At 46.0% G+C, this 20,569-nt stretch overlaps 2 protein-coding genes across 4 annotated transcripts in view; one reads left to right on the forward strand and one right to left on the reverse strand.

Moving 5' to 3' along the window:
* The first annotated feature begins 5,250 nt into the window (after positions 1-5,250).
* On the forward strand, positions 5,251-14,863 carry LOC134999491 (uncharacterized). Its single transcript, XM_063951429.1, has 3 exons — positions 5,251-6,010; positions 13,589-13,992; positions 14,072-14,863. The coding sequence occupies exons 1-3, from the start codon at positions 5,251-5,253 to the stop codon at positions 14,645-14,647; spliced, it is 1,740 nt and encodes a 579-aa protein (XP_063807499.1). The 3' UTR covers positions 14,648-14,863.
* A 1,826-nt stretch (positions 14,864-16,689) lies between these two features.
* The window catches only part of RHCE (Rh blood group CcEe antigens), a 157,803-nt gene continuing 153,923 nt past the window's right edge, over positions 16,690-20,569 (reverse strand). For all 3 annotated transcript variants that reach the window (XM_063954166.1, XM_063954168.1, XM_063954167.1), the window contains exons 10-11: positions 19,507-19,580; positions 16,690-18,001 (exon numbers count right to left, since the gene is read on the reverse strand). In XM_063954166.1, coding sequence (XP_063810236.1) covers positions 17,975-18,001; positions 19,507-19,580 — 101 coding nt within the window. In that variant the 3' untranslated portion in view covers positions 16,690-17,974. The remainder of the gene's footprint in view (positions 18,002-19,506; positions 19,581-20,569) is intronic.

Raw genomic sequence — 20,569 nt, forward strand, 5'->3', positions numbered from 1 at the left:
ATAAGTTCTTATTTAGTAGCTACAGTATATAGCAGTGGTTCCCAAACTGACGGCAATTGGGCACTTACAGGGTTGCCATGGGTTGGGTAGTTCAGGATCACATTAAATTATTTATGGTCTGTGATAGGAAAAAAACAGTGCACAACCACCGTCTGCCACCGCATAACTAAACCTAAGGATGACTTTAGGGAACCCCTGGTATACAGTAATAATTTGGACATCTAACCACCAGAGGGCGCCTCCTGTTTCTAATACTCTTTTTAATAAATCTTTATCCATATGCCACGCACGTTTTGAATTTAAAGGAGTGATATATATATGTTCTATAACTGTTTTTTCTTTACGCTGGATTATTGTTTAACTGTACATTAATATTTGTAGTGCAGTTTGTGAGAAGTGTCACTATTAAGAGAAATGTGTCATTGTTAACTATTTGCTCAAACTCCTAATTCAAAACCTTTAACATAACTTACATAATAGTCTGAGTATGTAAATGGTACAGTATGGCAACATATTGAGGATCTGATCATTGTAGGTAATCTAGATCAAACTAATATTTGGTGTGACCACCCTTTGCTTTCAAAACAACATCAGTTCTTCTAGGTACACTTACTGTATACGTGGTTTTAAAGGAACTTGGCAGTGAGGTTGTTTCAAACGTCTTGGAGGACTAAGCTCAGATCTTCTGTGGATATAGACTTGATCAAATCCTTCTGTCTCTTCATGTAATCTTGGACAGATTAGATGATGTTGAGATCAGGGCTCTGTGGGGGGCATATTATCACTGCCAGGACTCCTTGTTCTTCTTTATGCTGAAGATAGTTCTTAATGACATTGGCTGTATGTTTGTGGTTGTTGTCCTGCTACAGAATAAATTTGGAGCCAATCAGACACCTACCTGATGGTATTGACTTCAATTTTGCTTGATCTTTAACAGTGACCTTGTTTAAGTTATTTATTGGTGCACTTTACGTAGATTAGCTGAGGTGACTATGCTACTTGTTACATTCCAATCATTTGAATGCATTTTATATATTTTATTAATAGACTTGTTTACATGATTTTCTTTTTTTTTTTTTTCAGTTTTAATATTTATGTAAAACGTGTTTATTTACTGTACTTATAAATGAGTTATTATAACCAGCATTCATGGTTATAATAAAGTTTATACGTGTGAGTGGCTCATCCAGAGATACCTTTTCCCTGTTTGTTTTTGAGTACTTCCAGGAATACAAGAGTATAATCACTGCTAATATCATATACGGTCATCTGTGTCATGTCAGCAGAGCCTAAAACAAGTACTGTTGCTGAAGGCTAAGAACTGAATTGAGAACTGTATGCTCTAGGTTACATTCTGATGGTTATTTTATTTTTCCCTTTAAAAATGACAGTAGGTAATAAACTTTCACAACTTATTCTGGTATGTTCTTGAAAGAAATAAAGCATTTTTTAACTCTTCATTTTATGGGGTTGTCTGTGGGCAACAACCAATTCTGCATTTTTTTCTTTATGTTTTAGTTTTTGGGAAATCTGGAACGGAAACTTTGGTAATTACCTGAAATTTGTATCTATTGCAATGATAAGGAGTAATATAAAATCTTATCTTCCTAGGGGTCTTAAAACAAACTCGCTGCATGGCTCATGATATATCAACAAGCTTAAACTAGATTTGTTTAGGATGCCCATGACAGAGCTTGATTTAATTAATAACTTTCCACCCACATATCCTGATTCCCATAGAAACTATCAACAGTATTTTTATTTAGCTAAACATTTGCACATTGAACAGCTGTGCAAGTGCATATATTTTACTGATTACATGTCTAGATACTGTAAATGTTATTATTCATGTTTGACATAATGCTCTGGAACGTGTATTTGCACAGAGAACTATAGAAGGAAAACTGAGAGAAAATGGTGCACACCAAAAAGCTTTACTTAGAACTTTAACAACATAAGTCAGTCTTAGGCAGGATAACAATGTGTAAGTATGTTTTTACAAGGTAGTCTTTGCAATGAATCTTCACACTAACAATATAGCGTACATGACCGTGAAAATACAAAGGATGCCTATAATGTGAATCACTTGTAGTCTATGGGATTAGAAGGCCTTCTCAAAATACCGGTTAGCACTATTACATTATAACAGCTGTGACTGATATAATTATCTTTTTATAACACCTAGAGGTACGTTATCGAACGTGATTTCTCCTTCATCCACTGGAAGGCTTAAGACCGTGGGATGTAGATGGTGATAGATGGAGCCTGCACTTTAAAAATGTAATGATGTGACTGGCTCCACCCCCTCTATGCCGCCCCTCCAGACCAGTTTTAGATATGTGCCCGATGGAACCAGATGTCTCTCTTGGCTGCTCCAGAGTTTAGTTATTTAACAAGAGCTAAAGGAATTTTTCCAAAGAGGACAGACAGGCAGATGACTGCCCCTGCCTGTCTGCACCGAGGGACCTACCGGGGCGACCCTGTCACAGTTGCCCTAAACTGGAGCCAGGGTCCAGTTTTTATGTGAGTGTTACCCCAGCGCTCTGACTAGCAGAACGCTTGGTGACACAAAGCACAGGATTGTTTATGCTACGGATGTGACTACACACACTGTAGAGTGATCCTCCCTGGTAAAAGACAGTACAAAGTGATCTCCGGTTCTGGGCGCCGTGCAGCCCGCCGATGCACAAAGTTTAAAAACGCTTTTTAAAAAAGGCGCCATTGCTGCGGACAGAGGAAGGGGGCGAAACTTTGCTCCATTCAGCGGAGCTCCCGGCGGCATTAGGGCTGTAACACACGCGCCGGCTCCCGCCGCCCAGCAAAATCCTGGACGGTTTTTTCACGCTGCCGTGCTGCTGAGACACATTCAGAGGAATGTGTCCTTTCACACGGCACGGCTGCCGGGTTGCAGCTGGAAATATCCCCTGGAAGGTCCGGCCATCTTTGTAGGCGGTGAACCGTGTGTGTGAAGGGGAGCTTTTACACACAACGGTTTTTTTAGCCGCCACCGTTGCGCATGCTCACAGCATTACACACGGCTCAAAGCCGTTGTGTGTGAAAGACCCTCCCGGATGGCAAAAAGCCGGACAACGTTTGTCTGGCTTTTTGCCATCTGGGGAAAACTGGAGCGTGTGTAATAGCCCTTACGCTATGCCATCAGTGTGAGGCGGCACCAGCATAGTGTAGCATCTCTCCTGTCTCCTCACCACGTGCAGCGGGAAACAGAGGCAGCTACACCGGAGGTCTGGGAGGCAGGAGTGTGGGAGGCACAGATTGTGGGGGCATTTAAGGCACACTTCTCCCTACATTCACTGGGGAGATACTCTGTAGTGCCTGCGCAGTTTATATATAACAGCGATATAGAGGCTGATGTGACTGTACCTTCTCCTCTATATCCTCTCCTCCGCAGTTTTGTCCTGTGTCTTACCATATTTCTCTACTTTCCTTGTCTTTTCTGTATTAACACTGCGTATACAGTATGGCAGGAAAGGGTGCATCATCCAAAGCTTCTCAGAAGCATTATACTTGTAAGAAATGTCATGCAAAATTTACGCAGGGACAGTCAGAGATGTCCCTATATTGTGATGCTTGTGAACAGGTTCCTTTATCAGACCCTGTTTCATCGGAACAAGAGTCCACCCCAATGTTGTTAACTCAGTTAACCGGGGTTATGTCGGATCTCTATGTGGAACTCGTAGCTTCTCGTAAGGATAGAGAGGCTACTAGTTCAAGAAGCCCAGTTTTGCCGTCCATGCCAGAACCGGTGTGGGCACAAGCCTTAGCTAAGTCAGTTGATGGACTTACCAAGGCCATGGGTTCACCTAAGCCTCCTGTTTTAACTAATGGTTCAAAAAAGAGGTTTTTACCTGCAGTTTTACAGTCTGGCGAATCGGACACTGAGGACATGCCCCCGTTAGAGGAGTGAGAAGTTGGTCAAGAATCAGAAGGTGAACAACCTCTGGAAGAGTCAGAGGTAGCCTCAGAAGAACTAGAATCGCTTATTTTAGCAGTGCGTCAGGTCCTACAAATCACAAATACAGCTCAGCCTTTCTTCTTTAGTAAGAAACACAGGTCAGCTATCACTTTCCCTGTTTCAGCTGAATTAGATTATCATCTAGCCCTGCCGTGGAAAAACCCTGATAAAAAAAATTTCAGGTTACATGCAGTTTTCTTGCCTCTTATCCTTTTCCAGCAGATAATAAGGTGAAGTGGGAGACTCCCCCCGTTGGTGCATCCCTCCCTTTCTTGCCTGTTTTAAGACCATCCTGCCAGTGGAAGGAGCGACGGCCCTGAAGGACCCAGCAGACCGTTGACTAGAGACTATTCTGAAAGTAATATACACTGCTGCGTGTGCTGATTCGACCTACCCTCGTCGGTTCGTGGGTAAATAAGGCTGTCGAAGCCTGGGCTGAACAATTGTCTGTAGGCTTACAATCAGGTATGCCTGTAGAAGAGCTCATTATGTTGGCAGGACATATCCGTGAGTCTGCTGTTTTAAGTGAAGCCTCTAGAAACACCGGAACGCTTGGTTCAAAGATTTTGGCGTTGGCTGTGTTGGCTCGCAGAGCCTTATGGATACGACAATGGCAGGCAGATCCAGCTAAAAACAAGTGGAAGTGGAAGAATCTAATAGTGCGCAGATCCAATCCAAGAAGGCGGTTAAGGCCATTCCATTCAAGGGTGAGTTTTTGTTTGGTCCAGATTTGGACAAATTGATTTCCAAGGCAACTGGAGGAAAATCTACATTCCTACCATCAGCCACAGCGGCTCCTTGTAAACCGTACACAGGTCCGTCCTTTCGAGTCCCGACCAAATTTCTTGGATGATCCAGAGGTAATAGAGGTAAAGGTCGTGCCGCTGCGTCAGCCTCTCCCAACCAGGAGTACAAGACTAGCACAAAACCCAATTCATGACGGGGTTCCCTCCCTCCTGGGGGATGGGAGCCCGTCTACGGAACTTCAGGGATGTCTGGAGGAAGACTTGCTCAGATGTCTGGGTTCGGGAGGTAGTCGCCCAGGGGTACAAACTAGACTTCCAGTTCCAACCTCCTCCCTTTTTCTTTACAAAAGGTTTGCCAGTTTTGGCAGAAAGACGAAGGGTCTTGAAGGAGGCCATTCAAAAACAACTGGCTTCAGGAGTAATTTTGTCTGTACCCCCTCATCAACTCAAACATGGTTCCGAAGCCGGATAGCTCCGTCAGACCTATCCTGAACTTGAAGTCTCTCAATCCCTTTTTGCGAGTGTTTCAAGATGGAGTCTCTTCGATCGGTTATCGGTTATGGCTGGACTGGAGGCAGGAGAGTTCATGGTGTCCATAGACATCAAGGACACCTATCTTCACATTCCCATCTGGATCCCATACTAGAAATATCTCAAGTTTGCGATTCAAGATGCACATTACCAATTCCAAGCTTTACCCTTTGGCCTATCCTCGGCGCCAAGGGTATTTACAAAAGTGATGGCAGTTATGATGGAATTACTGCACACCCTCGACGACTTACTAATCAAAGCTCATTCCAAAGATGTCTTGATCAGGGACATTGCTGCAACTCATCTTTTACTTATCCAACACGGGTGGATACTAAACTTCCAAAAATCTCAACTTCATCCTACTCAGAGGATTCAATTTTTAGGGATGATTTTGGACACAGTTCTGCAGCGGGTTATCCTCCCTCAGGACAAGATTCACTCGATTCAAACCGTGACACGACAGGTCCTCCAACATTGCAGAGTGTCAATTTACTAGTGCATATGTCTTCTGGGAAGGATGGTGGCCGCCCTCGAGGCTCTACCATATGGACGGTTTCACTCCAGGCCTTTTCAATTAGACCTGTTGTCCCAATGGTCGGTATCGTATCTGTTTCTCCAACAGAGAGTACAACTGGCTCCCAAAACACAGTGTTCCCTTCTGTTGTGGACCATATCAGCAAACCTGTCACAGGGCAGACGGTTCGCTATATCGAACTGGATCCTTCTCACCACAGATGCCAGTTTAAGAGGTTGCGGAGCAGTGACATTGGATCGTCAGTTCCAAGGTTGATGGACTCCGCAGGAGGCTGCATTACATATCAACATTCTCAAACTGAGAGCAATTTACAATGTGCTGCAGATGGCCTTTCCTTTATTGCGGAATCAAGCAATATGTGTCCAATCAGACAATGCCACTGCCGTGGCTTACATAAATCGTCAGGGAGGCACTCACAGCAGGGCGGCGATGAGAGAGGTATCGCGTATCCTACAGTAGGCCAAATCCTTTGCAGAGGTGATTTCGGCTGTGTTCATTCTGGGTATCGACAACTGGGAGGCAGAATATCTCAGTCGCCAGGATCTCCACCTGGGAGAATGGGAACTCAATCACCAAGTTTTCCAACAACTGGTGAATCGTTGAGGTCTTCCACAAATAGACCTCATGGCATCCAGACACAATCGCAAATTACCTTTATACTGCTCCCGGACGAGGGATCCACAGGCTGAGGCAGTGGATGCCCTAACAACTCCCTGGACTTACAGCTACGTGTACCTATTCCCCCCCATTTCCACTACTTATGCGGATCAACAGGTAGGAGGCCACAGTACTCCTCGTGGCCCCAGACTGGCCTCGCCAATCCTGGTACGCCGATCTTCATCGGTTACTCGTGGCCGATCCATGGCCTCTTCCACTACAAGAGGATTTGCACTTTCAAGGCCCTTTCATCTATATAGACTTAGGGCGACTACGTTTGACGGCTTGGCTGTTGAGACGGCAATCCTGAGGGATAGAGGCATTCCCTCTGTGGTTGTTCCTGTCATGATTCGGGCCAGGAAGGAAGTTTCTTCTCAACACTATGGTGGAAATGTAATAGGGTGTGAGAATCAGAAAGTGAGAGATTTTGGTCAAATTCTCCTGTTTTTTTTTTAAAGAGGCAATCATTTACATGGCAAAATCAGCCTGGTTTCCCCCCATTACTGGATCTGGAAAGCATATGTTATTTGGTGCGAGACTCGTAAGGTGTCATCTACATCTTTCAAGCTGTCTAGAGTGTTACTATTCCTTCATTCTGGATACACAGCAGGCCTGCATTTGGACTCGTTAAAAGTACAGGTGTCGGCGCTTTCCATCTTTTTCCAGAAGAAGCTGGCCCAGATATCGGAAGTACAGATCTTTTTCCAGGGTGTTCTTCAAGTAAGGCCACCTACAATGCCTCCTATGGCCGTATGGGACCTGGAGTTGGTTATTTCCTTTTTACAATCCTCTGTTTGAACCATTGGAATCCACGGATATCAAGTACTTCACCTGGAAAGTGGTTTTGCTGTTGGCATTGGCATCTTCCAGACGAGTCTCTGAACTGGGAGCTCTCTCTAGTAATCCACCTTATCTTATCTTCCATTCCGACAGGGCGGAATTGCGAACTCTTATGTCCTTTTTACCAAAAGTGGTCTCCGCCTTCCACATTAACCAACCCATTATGGACTCCCCTTCCACCAGGTCACTCGATATTGTTTGGGCTTTACGAATCTACGTGGACAGAACTTCTTTCCTGCAGAAAACAGACGCTTTGTTTGTTCTTTATGATGCTGCTCGGCTTGGTTGGCCTGCCTCAAAGCAGACGCTATCACATTTGATTCGCTTTACAATTCGTCAAGCTTATGTGGCCTCATCATGACAGCCACCACCGTCTATTTCTGCCCACTCTACTAGGTCGGTCGGTACCTCCTGGGGCAGCTACTTAGTCTGGCCGGATCACTTTCCTTAAGTTTTACCGGTTTGCCGCTTCGGCCTCTCAGTTTGGTTGTGCGGTTTTGCAGGGTTCTCTGCGCTCTCCCACCCGACGAGAGCTCTGGGACGTCCCCACGGTCTTAAGCCTTCCAGTCTCCCCTAGTGGATGAAGGAGAAAACTGGATTTTGGTACTTATCGGTTAATACCTTTCTCAGATTCCACAGGGGACACTGGATGCTCACCCAGCGCTTCTTTCCTGCCATATTGTATGCTACTTAGCATTTTGTTGTGACTGTTATTCACAATTCTCTGTATCAGTATTGTGCCTGTTATACACACATTTACATGTGAGTATATCTCCGTTTACCGGTTATGATTCTGTTACCTTTTCTGGTTTCATGTTCTGTTACCTTTAATTCACCTCCTCCTCTGTAGTCTAGTCTTCCGTCTCTCCTCGGGCTTAGTTTCTTTAACAGGTCTGGAGGGGCATAGAGGGGGAGGAGTCAGTCACATCATTAAATTCTTAAAGTGCTGACTCCATCTACCACCATCTATACCCCATGGTCTTAAGCCTTCCATTATCCCCTGTGGATCCGGAGAAAGGGATTTACTGGTAAGTACCAAAATCCATTTTTCCACACATTCCCAGTCTTGTTGGCGAAACCTCCGCATAATATTTGTTGTGTCATTTTATCTGGTATGTTTAATTGGGTATCTGGACTAAAGATCTACACTAAAAAGGACTACAGTCAATAGGTCTACCACTAATGGTAGACATGCATTAGGATGACAGGGTCAAAAGGTCGACATCTAAAAGGTAGGTTGACAGGATTACAAGGTCGACAGGGTCAAAAGGTCGACATGACAGTGGTCGACACACATATGGTAGACACAAGATTTTTCTTTATTTTTCATTTTTTTCATACTTAACCATCCATGTGGAGTACTATTGGGAATAGTAACACTTTGCCTGAAGCATTGCGAGCAAATGCAGTACACTAATGGGGCTTGTTTGTGGTAAAAAAGTGACAAAACACCAGAAAAAAAAAATGTTGACCTTTTGACACTGTCGACCAAAACACTGCAGCATGGTTGACATGTAGCTGGTGTTTGGCGGCGGTGACAGGAAGTGCTACAGAAAACAGGTCCTGGCAGCGTGATTTGTCCAGACATCCCAAGTGACCGGAGGGTTAATCAGATGACCGATTGCCAGGCAGTTGATCTGCTGCTGCATTCTCAGACGCACAAGCGGATCAGAGAAGCCGCCAGTGAGTTTCTTTTTACTCAGCCCTCCTGTGGCTTTCACACAGCTGCTGTTTACAAAGAAGCAGCGCCCGTGCTACAGTGCCTACCTCTGAATCAAACTCATTATTCTAATAGTAATCAGGGCTAAAAGTGGTCCTGGAGAGGCGGGGGAATTCATTTACCCGGACACCGACCCCACACACACACCCCTCACCATACACACATTAAGCGGAGCCAGGGCCAGTGCTAGTGTTTTCTGCACCCCCCTGTAAACTGTAAACTAGTACCCTAAATACCATACTTTATAAAGGGACATTGATCTCACAAAGAAGTAGCGTGGTCACATAATAGTACCCCAAATTCAAATGACACCCCACAGGAGCACAGTCTTATTCACATTACACCACATAGTAATGCCCCTTATTCAGGTTATGTCACTTAGTAGTGCACTTTTTTCACATTGCACTACACCATGGTACCCTCTATACATGTTATGCCACACAGTAGTGCTCCTTATATACAATGCTCACAGTAGTGCCCGTTATACACAATTCCCACAATAGTAGAGCCCCTTACACACAATGACCACCGTCGTGCTGATTATAAACATATTGCCCACAGTAGTGCCCCTTATACACAGCTTTCCCACTCTCTTGTCCCTTTTGTCCCCTCTCATCTTGTCTTCAAGATGCACACAGCCTGCTCCTCTTCATGGATCCTCTTCACTTCAGCAGTGGTGACAACATAACATAACATACGCCGTGCTAGAACATGAAGCCACTTGGACCTGAGGAGGGGATGAATTCTGTCCAACAGACACAGCGTGTGTGAGTACCAGGAGGGGTGGGCCGTAGATGGAGGAGGACCATGGAGCCACCAGGACCTGAGGAAGGGGGAGGTGACTGCAGCTCATCAGTAACACTAGCGCCGCCCTCATCATCTATTGATGTAGGTGATGGGCCAGGTTTTTCAGTTGGAATTACTGTGCAGGACAATGGAGGAGGTGGAACTAGATCCCTCTACCATTACAGGTGGTGGAACTCCGTTCCACCTCATTCCCCATTACTTTAACCCCTGCTAGTAATCCATGAAATCTTGCCAGCCAGCACACAGTTTTGCATCATGTCAGTAACATAACTAGGGGCCTAATTCAGACCTGACTGCAGAAGCAAATATTTTCTATAGTGGGCAAAACCATGTGCACTACAGGGAGGCAGATATAACATGTGCAGAGAGAGTTAGATTTGGTTGGGTTAGATTGTTAAGGGGGGTACACATGGAGAGATCCATGCTTAAAATCTAAGCAATCTGACTAGATTGCTTAGAAATTAAGCATACATCTCTCAGTGTGTATGCCATACAGCGATAGCGATGCGCTATAGTTGATTGTAGATTGGCCTGCATGCAGTCAAAATCTAGTACAATCGCTTAGCACATCGCTCATGTGTACAGAATGAGCGATGTGCTACAGCGATGTATGTCATTCACCACACCCCTGATCTGTCCTCTGCCTCTCCGTCCTCTGCCTGGTCCCGCCTCCGGCTCCTCCCTCTCCACACACGGGCAGCCACATCCAAATAGCGCCACGCACCGACAGCAGCAGCAGCAAACAGCAACTCCAGCGATATGTAGCCAACGGGGAACGGGTGGGCCGTGGGCTGCATTAACAGCCGTGAGGGGCGGCGGGTGGGTGGGATGGGGGGGTGACACCCGTATTAATTATGTTTTTATTGCACTTGTGTGGGCGATATATTAACAGCCGGGGTGGGGGTGGGGGGGGGGGGCTGCTGCAAGAATTATGCTGCTGGGGGGGGGGGTTTACTCCATTATTAATTATGTTATTTGTGACCTTGTATGGGCTGTATCAACAGCCGGGGGGGGGGGGGGGGTGACACCGTTAATATTTATGTCATCTGTACACTTGTGTGGGCTGTATTAACAGCCAAGTGGGGGCGGTGCACGATGAATGCACGCCCCTGTCAGTCCCCCAGATGTGATTGGCCCAGCGGACCCAGTGCTGGATCCGCTGTCCAATCAGTAGCGAGCCGCATATCAGTAGCGAGCCGCATACCTTTCCCCCCTGGTTGCAGCAGGCGCCGTGGGCTGTGTTGGTTCCCGCTGCAGCCGGCATCACTGGCTGACACTAGAGGTCATAATTGACGCCTAGTGTCTGAGCGGCGCTACTATGGGAGAGACTTCATGACATCTCTCCCATAGTAGAGAGGAGCCGGCGCCCGGAGACAGGGGGCACCGTGTGTGTATTTTTTTTTAAATGTGTGTGTGTGTGTGTGTGTGTGTGTGTGTATTTGGGGCACTGGCACAGCTATGGGTCACAACTGCTGGGGGCACAGCGACTGGGGGCACAGCTAAAGGGCACACAGCGACTGGGGGCACAACTACTCGGGGCACAGCTACTGGGGGCAAAGCTACAAGGGGCACAGTGACTGGGATCACAACTACTCGGGGCACTGCTACCCCCTCATTCCTCCTGTGGCGCATGTGTGCGGTGGCTGGGTAGGAATCCTACATGGACAAGTGGACGTGATCGGTGTGGGATGTAGGTAAGTAATCTCTCTCTCATTTTTACAGGTACCCCTATTGGATTCTACATGGACAAGTGGACGTGATCGGCGTGGGATGTAGGTAAGTATGTGTGAGTGTGTAAGTGTGTTTTTAATAAATTTTTACTTTCACAGTGTGTGTGTTGTGTTTTTATTTGGGTATTTTTTTTGTTGTACGACTACAGGTACCAGCGGACCCGTTATTTCCCCGTATGCTGATACTTGAGGTTCTCCAAGTACAGCAAGCGGGGGAGGCTTGCTGGGCCTTGTAGTTCCACAACAAAAACAATATTTTGTTTTTTACACACTTATGGCTATCAGCCCAGCACCCACCGCCCAGGGGTGCTGGGGACAGCCTCGGGCTTCACCCCTGGCCCTTGGGTGCCTGGAGGGGGAGACCCCTTGATTTAAGGGGTCCCCACTCCTCCAGGGGTGACTAGTTGTGGGGGTAATGCCACGGCCGCAGGGACCTACATAAATGTGTCCCCCAGCTGTGGCATTATGTCCCTGGCTAGTGGAGCCTGGTGCTGGTTTTAAAAATACGGGGGACACCTACATCTTTTGTCCCCCGTATTTTTGGAACCAGGACCGGACTAAGAGCCCGGTGCTGGTTGTCTAAATACGGGGTACCCCTGTCCAATTTTTTCCCCAGTATTTAAACAACCAGGACCGGCTCAAAGAGCCCGAGGCTGGTTATACTTAGGAAGGGGGACCTCACGCATTTTTTTTTTACATTTTTTTAACCCATTCAGACCCTTCTCCATTAAGTTAATGGAAGCCCTGGACAACAAAATTGCATTCATGTCCTCCTCCCACTCCCTTCCCAATCACTATTTTTTTTTTCTATAAAAATGTACAATATATCACAAGTATGATGAGCAGGCAGGCAGCGGGCATTGGCGGCATCCGACAGATACAAATTAGTGGCGGAGGGCTAGGTCAGTAGATAGTGGGCGAGTTTGTAAGCCATTGGCGGTGGCAGCGGGCATCGGCTCAGAAGCAGTAGCGTGCATAAGCTTGGCGGCAGTAGGGGTCATCGGCAGGATCGGCAGACATTATGGCTGTAGTGCCTCACCAGCCACTTACCTCACCGTACGTTTCTGGAGTGTGGGCTGTATTAACAGCCGAGGGGGGGGGGGCTGCAAGAATTATGCTCTATGATCATATTGGGGAGTGTGTGTGGGGGGGGTGTTATTAATTATGTTTTTATGAGGCTGTCCTGTGTAGCGAGCGATACATATATGGGGGAGTGTGATGCGGCTGCTCATAGCGGTCTAGGAGAAGATGGATGTATCCGTATGATTAGATAGGCTGTATTAACATCAGGGGGGATGGGGTTTGGTGTTATTATGTTTGCTATGAGGCTGTATTAACAGCAGGGAGGGATGGGGGGGTCTTATTAAGTTTTTATGGTGCTTAATGTGCTTTGAGGCTGTATTAGCAGGCAGGGGGGGATGGGGGATGTTACTATATTTTTGTGGTGCTTAAGCAGCTTTACCTGGCGCAACACGTGTATAAGCGGCTTTACCTGGTGCAATGCATGTATAAAGGGCCGTATTCACGGCACGGTTTGGGGAGAGATGTGTGGTGAGCAAACCGCTCAGCACACATCTCTCCCCCTGCCCAGCACAGCGTGATGTGTGCTGAGCGTGCGGGGTGAGACGGGGAAGAGGGGGAACTCATTTCACCCAGAAGGTGAAATGAGCGACCAGCTAGATTGAGCTTGCATGCAGGCCAGTCTAGTTCCAGCGATAGCAATGTGCAGGGCCGCGCATCGCTATTGCTGTGGGGTACACACGGAGATATCACTGCTTAAAATCTAAGCCGGATTGCTTGGATTTTAAGCAGCGATCGCTCCGTGAGTACCCCCTTAAGCGGCTTTACCTGGCGCAACGCGTGTATAAGCGGCTTTACCTGGCGCAACGTGTGTATAAGTGGCATTACCTTGCACAATGCATGTATAAGCGACAATTCCTGGTGCAACGCGTGTATAGGCGGCATGATTTTTTTAATGTGAGAGTCAACATGTTTTATTTGAAGTTTTTGCTTGCTTGCTATTTAAATAGTGTTTTATTTTTCTCACAGCAATGGCTTCTTACATGGACCGAGAGTTCACAACTGGATTCATTGATGTGTATCGGGCCAGCGAATGTCTGTGGAAGGTCCGTAGAAAGGATTTTTCAAACAGACAGAAGAAGGATCAGGCCTACAGACAATTGGTGGAGTACAGCAAAGCCCATAACAGTGATGCGGATCTAATTTGGGTGAAGAAGAAGATAGCGAACTTGCGGACGGTGTTCAAGAAGGAACACACACCAGTAATCGAGTCTCAATGTTCAGGAGCCGGAACTGATGATGTTTACCAGCCGACGCTATGGTATTATGAACAGATGAAGTTCCTTTTGGAGAGAGAGTCGAAGGTACATGGACAGGGTAGCCTGGATAAAGAGTCTCCTAAGACGCCAGAGGAAGAGGGGACCCTTAATCCGGTAAATTAAAACACTTTAAAATGTTCAACTTTATCACTGTTTAATCAACGCCCTAATGTTTTCTTTGCTTTTTTTACAGGAATCTACCCCGGAGCTGGTAATGAACACTTCCGCAACAGAGGCAACAGAACTGGAGTTCAGTGGTGAGGAGTCAGCAGCATCTCGGTCAACAGCACCACCAAGGCAGAGACGAAAGACTTCATCATTGAGTTCCGATTCTGCATCCACCAGCACAGTTCAATTTATCCAGCGGGCGGAGGAAATGCTTAATAGGCCACCGGACTTCTTTCGCCAATTTTCAAATACGATAGCATCTCAGATACGTGTAATGCCCGAAACTGTTTTTAGAACTTTCAGGCGCATAGTATTTGATGCATTAAGAAGGGCCGAGGATAATGACCTATCCGATGACCTGGATCTAATGTCAAATCCTGTGCGACGCGCACGAAATGCCCCACAGTCCCAGTATCCTTATACCCAACCATACTATTATACGCCGGGTAATCCTCCACAGCGCCCTTTTTTTCCGCCGGGACCCCCACCAACACTCACTCTGCCCACTTCTCCCACCAGCACTTTGTCCACTGGACTGTACTCAGCAATGCTGAGTACACAGCTCCCCCCAGAGGACGAGGCTACTTTTTTAAATTATTAAATTATAATTTTTTTAATTCGTTTTTTTTTAGTTTCCGTTGGACAAATTGTTCCATGTTTCCTCGACTCTTGTTATCTTGTTCATAGTTACCATAGTGTCGGTTTTTTGTCCTGGACTTTTGAATGTTGGGATATTGGTCATTCTTATCGATGAATCCAGTTGCATAAGTGTTAAAAATGTATAGATTTTTATAAGTAAATTATTTTAAAAAATAAAAGTGTGTATTTTTTATGGGTTATCATATTTTTTTGGGGGGGGGAGTTATGATAGGAATGCTGTTGGACCAAATTTGTCCTCACTTATCCCCCCTTAAAAAAAACTTTTTTTTTAAGGGGAGATAATTGAGGACAATCCTAACTTCAAGGTACTGTTAAAGGGGACATTTATTACAGAGGGATGCGGTAAAGATCTCTGCGCCGGGTTCCCGACAGCCACAGTCCCGACATATTCTCCCTCTGTGGGTGTCCACGACACCCATAGAGGGAGACTAAAAATGTGGCGAGAAAAGTGAGCCACAAGGGTCTTCTTTGCGCTTGACCCACTGCCAGCATTCCGGTGGCCGCCATCCCGTTGTTGGGATTATGACTGTCGGGATGCCCGCCGCCGGGATATCATACCGATTCCCAGGGCCGGTGCTATGGTGTCCGGCGCCCTCCTGCAAACTGTAAATTTACGCCCCTCCCTCAGACACAGAGGTGATACAGTGACTGGGACGGAACACAGGGGTGATGGCACATACAGGTATCCCATTTGTCCTCACTTATCCCCCATAAAAAAAACAACGCAGTCGTGAAGTGTCCCGGGTATACTTGACCCCAGAGCTCCTCATGGCTACGTTGTTTTTTAATATACATGCAAAACACACACAGGTACATACTCTGACAACAGAAGTTTAAAACAAGATACATTTTTATTTTGAAAAAAAAAAAAAAATACAATAATATAAAACCAATCAAGCATTTGTAATGTCTATCAAACCTAAAAGCAGTTAAATGTAGGAGTCTTGCCAATCCACTGCACCTACTCCACTAAAAAAGGTCAGGTAGTTGTCCCTGACCTTTCTAGCCTTTAAAGTGGGATTAGGTGTGGACTGTGGCCTTTCAAGTCCAGGCAACCTGGCAGAGTCCACATCAGAGTTGTCGGCCTGAGCAGGCAACCTGGCAGATTCCACATCAGGGTGATGGGGGGCATTTTGGGCCAGTCTTGCACCTTAAATAATTGTGTAGAACACAGCAGGCCAACGCAACCCAGTCTATTTTATCCACCGTTAGGCCAATAGCAGAGTGGAAAATTCGGAACCTACTACTCAAGATCCCAAATGCGTTTTCAACTATGCGGCGGGCCCTTGAGAGCCGATAATTGAAAATGCGTTTCTCCTTGGATAAGTTCCTTTGTGGGTAGGGTTTCATGATGTGCTCGTGCAGAGCGCAGGGTAGCGACCAGCCGTTCCTGAGCAGAAATGGCCCTGCGCATAACTGTGTCCTGCTTCACAATGAGAGGCGTCACCAGTCGCAGCAGCTCCTGGAACATGTCATCATTCATGCGCAGGTAATTCCTGTAGTCCTCAGGATTATTGTACCGAAGCTCACGTAGCAGCGGTGTATGAGACATGGAGTCCCTTTCCAAAAGCCATTGCTTGGTCCAGCAAGACCGAGTACGTCTCCTCTCCCTCCTCTCCCTCATCCTTCTCTCTCTGTCCAAATCAATCACTGCAACAGCCTGGCAGTACAATATCTTAAGCTGGTACTCATCCATGATAAAAGGCAGGAAGCACTTTTAAATAAACAGCAAACTCTCAAAACACAGTGCAGATGGCAAACCAACTATACACAGAGCAATGAAGGCACTGATTTTAAAATGGGCAACTCCACAACAGAAAAATACACACTCTCCCCTCCCCTATAATACCAACCCACTATTTAAATAGGTCTTTTTTTTTTGTTTAGAAAAATACACACACACACACCCCCCCCCCCCCCTATAATACCAACCCACTATTTAAATAGATCTTTTTTATTTGTTTAGGTAAAGACACCCCCCCCCCTATAATACCAACCCACTATTTAAATAGGACTTTTTTTTTGTTTAGCACAGATTGCTCAGCACAGATTGCTCAGCACAGATCTCACGTGTGTATGGGAGATCTAGACACCGGGATGTTCAAGGGACATCTCCCGTGCTAAATTGCTTAGCACACATCTCTTGCAGAAATCTCTCCGTGAGTATGAGCCTTTACTGTTCAGGGTAAATATTGGCTGCTTTATTTTTACACTGCAACTTAAGGGCCCTATACACAGGAGAGATGTGTGCTGAGCGAACCGCTCAGCACACATCTCTCCCGCCGCTCAGCACAGCGCGATGTGTGCTGAGCGATGCGGGGGAGGACGGGGAGCCGCTCATTTCACCCAGCGGGTGAAATGAGCGACGTGCTAGATTGGTCTGCATGCAGGCTCAATCTAGCAGCGGCGATAGCGATGTGCGGGGCCGCGCATAGCTATCGCTGAGGGGGCTACACACGAGTGATCTGTTCTTAAAATCTAAGCAATCTAGTCAGATTGCTTAGATTTTAAGCATGGATCTCCCCGTGAGTACCCCCCTTTAGATTTCAGTTTGAACACACCACACCCAAATCTAACTCTCTCTGCACATGTTATATCTGCCGCCCCCTGCAGTGCAACATGTTTTTGCCCATTAGAGAACAATTTTGCTGCTGCGATCAGGTCTGAATTAGGCCTTAGGTGAGGACAGCTGTACTGGCTGAATACACTTTATACACCCTGCTTTTTACTCGCTGTCTCTTTCAGGCAACTTTGCAATGAAACAAGAATGCGTTAAGCTGTATGCAAACTAACATTACCCTACTCCTGTCCTTTTACTTGGAGAAGAAATTGCACACGTCGGCCTACTCCAGCTAGGAACATGAGACCAAGGATTATCTAGGGCGCTCTCGATCACTGCTCTTGAGAAGGTGGAGTAGGTGGCTGCGTTCTTATAACTATGGAGATAATGGCACCTGAACTGGAAAGTGAGGGAGATCAGGATCCATCGGTGTCAGAAGTTGTCGGGGTGTTAGAGGAGGATGGAAACAATGGGGTTTGCATCTTTGTAGGATAAATCATAGATATAGCTGATTAGTTTATTTATAATTGTAATAATCCTCAGAACATGGCATTACTGATTGGGTTACATGCCAAAGGCTACAGTGCACTATTCGTCATGGATTATTACTTTAGTAAAGCACATGCAGTATATTGTTACATTTTACATAAACACAGGAATAATCCCGGGAGTAAAATAACCAGCTATGAATCCGTCTGTTGTCCTTTCCTAGATAAGAGAGGCCAAATGAGGAAACTGCAATAGAGAGAAAGCAATAAACTAGATACAGTAAAACTGGCAAGTAACACATTTCCTTAATATATTTAATAAAATGAAATACTGTACACATGTTTGGACTAGTAAACAAAGCAACAATCTATATAACTACTGAAAGTTAACCCCCTGGTTATAGTTAATCCAGTGATCTCTTGCCCAAAATCGCATTATTCACAGTACTGAGATTGTGGGAGCGATGAGAGAGGATTATGGGAGCTAGGAGAGAGCCTCAGATTCCCATTGGTGGGCATGCAGACAGATTTGGGGTTAGCACAGGGAAGATAATAGCGTGATTACTTAATGTTTCAAAAAGTAACAGCTACAGGTATTAAAACACCAAATACCTGATTCTACTTCTCACTTCTCTAACTGTTCATATTCCTCCTTACCTGTCAGCCAACTTTCCCAGGCTCATATGAGCTTCACTTCTGTAAACTTGGGGCCTGATTCAGAGATGGGTGCAATTTGTACATATTGGAGCATTTTTTGTTGTTGATGCCACTGTGTCTGCATATAAATCGCACTGCGCGTGTGCCACAATGGTCTTGCAATGGCGGTCGCTGTGAGGATTTATTCAAAGTGATTGACAGTAAGGGACCATTTGTGGGAGGTGACGGGAGAGTGGCTACTCAAACGCAGGAGTATTGGGACTGTTTCGAAGTCGTGTCACAGATTGTGACTGCAATCCCATACACAGTTACAATGACTCCGGCGTCTTACTGCCAGCAGCCATGTTGCGCACCCATAGAGTCACTCAGGTCGATGTTTGACTGATGTGCGTCCCATGGTTGCAACACTGTGTGCAAGCGACGATTCAGAGATGTTACCAATGGGCATCTCAATACAAATTCTGGCGGCTGTGACATTTTCATATTTTGGCACAGCAGCATTAGTATACATCTCTGAATAAGGCTCTGGATGTGCTTTACCACAATTATGAGTGATTTACTTATAAAGGGCCTGATTCAGATCCCAACGCTCTTGCAGTGCATGCAGCAAAGTAGCGGTGTTCAGTACTCTGCACATGTTCTGTACCCGTACTGCGCTTGTGCAGTATAGATCTGCTACGTCAGTCACACTATGGCATCAGACTGTCAGTAGTAGGGCAGGGGCAGTAATGGCCTCAGTTTCCCAAAATGGAGGTGTGTTGTCGCCGTGGGGAGGGATGGCGCCAGGATCTTCAACCTTCAACGGAGATTTCCTGGCCTCTTTGTAGTAGATGCGGCGGCCGACCGATAGCATCGCATGATGCTTCCTGCTGCATAAATGTTATCTCTGCTGCTTCCATATAAGGAGCAGCTATAGCTACATCTGAGTCAGGCCCCAAGTGAATGTGAACAAGCTCTTTTAGAGACTTGTTGAGGTGTTTAAGTTGAATCTCACATACTGTACATTAAATGTTATCTATGTTTTGGACAAACGTCACAAATCTTAGAGTGAGCTTTTAATTAATTGATACAGAGTTAGATAATTTTATATCTTACCTCCCAGTATGGTTGATCATGGAACAAATGCCATTCTTTGGGGGGCCTCAGTAATTTACATTTCAACAGGAAACCTGTTTTAGAAGGTCTCAGAGTTAATCTGTGCTATTGTTACTACTGTTTGTTGAGAAAAACAAACAAACATGGATTATTACAGTAAGTGACAGTACAACAGATGTTCTCAAACGTGGCCCTCAAGCCTTGAGTCAAGGCACCCTAACGGTCCTGGTTTTAAGTACGGTATATCCATACATGGCCACAGGTGTCTTAAGTAGCACCTAAGTCAATATGATTTAACCATCTGTGCTGAGCCATGGATATACCTAAAACCTGGAGGACCATGTTTGGGAACCTCTGGAATAGTATACTACAGAATAAATAAGATTTTACTTACCGATAAATCTATTTCTCGTAGTCCGTAGTGGATGCTGGGGACTCCGTCAGGATCAGGGGGATAGCGGCTCCGCAGGAGACAGGGCACAAAAGTAAAAGCTTTAGGATCAGGTGGTGTGCACTGGCTCCTCCCCCTATGACCCTCCTCCAAGCCTCAGTTAGGATACTGTGCCCGGACGAGCGTACACAATAAGGAAGGATTTTGAATCCCGGGTAAGACTCATACCAGCCACACCAATCACACTGTACAACCTGTGATCTGAACCCAGTTAACAGCATGATAACAGCGGAGCCTCTGAAAAGATGGCTCACAACAATAATAACCCGATTTTTGTAACAATAACTATGTACAAGTATTGCAGACAATCCGCACTTGGGATGGGCGCCCAGCATCCACTACGGACTACGAGAAATAGATTTATCGGTAAGTAAAATCTTATTTTCTCTGACGTCCTAGTGGATGCTGGGGACTCCGTCAGGACCATGGGGATTATACCAAAGCTCCCAAACGGGCGGGAGAGTGTGGATGACTCTGCAGCACCGAATGAGAGAACTCCAGGTCCTCTTTAGCCAGGGTATCAAATTTGTAGAATTTTACAAACGTGTTCTCCCCCGACCACGTAGCTGCTCGGCAGAGTTGTAATGCCGAGACCCCTCGGGCAGCCGCCCA

Source organism: Pseudophryne corroboree, chromosome 2 (genome assembly GCF_028390025.1).
Source record: "Pseudophryne corroboree isolate aPseCor3 chromosome 2, aPseCor3.hap2, whole genome shotgun sequence".
Taxonomy (NCBI): domain Eukaryota; kingdom Metazoa; phylum Chordata; class Amphibia; order Anura; family Myobatrachidae; genus Pseudophryne; species Pseudophryne corroboree.

What these genes read in the sequence shown, in the direction of transcription:
- LOC134999491 (XM_063951429.1), top strand. Translation starts at nt 5,251, where the DNA reads ATGGAGTCTCTTCGATCGGTTATCGGTTATGGCTGGACTGGAGGCAGG. An exon ending in GTTTAAGAGGTTGCGGAGCA is followed by an intron (nt 6,011 to 13,588) that starts GTGACATTGGAT and finishes TTTTTCTCACAG; the next exon opens with CAATGGCTTCTTACATGGAC. An exon ending in AAGAGGGGACCCTTAATCCG is followed by an intron (nt 13,993 to 14,071) that starts GTAAATTAAAAC and finishes CTTTTTTTACAG; the next exon opens with GAATCTACCCCGGAGCTGGT.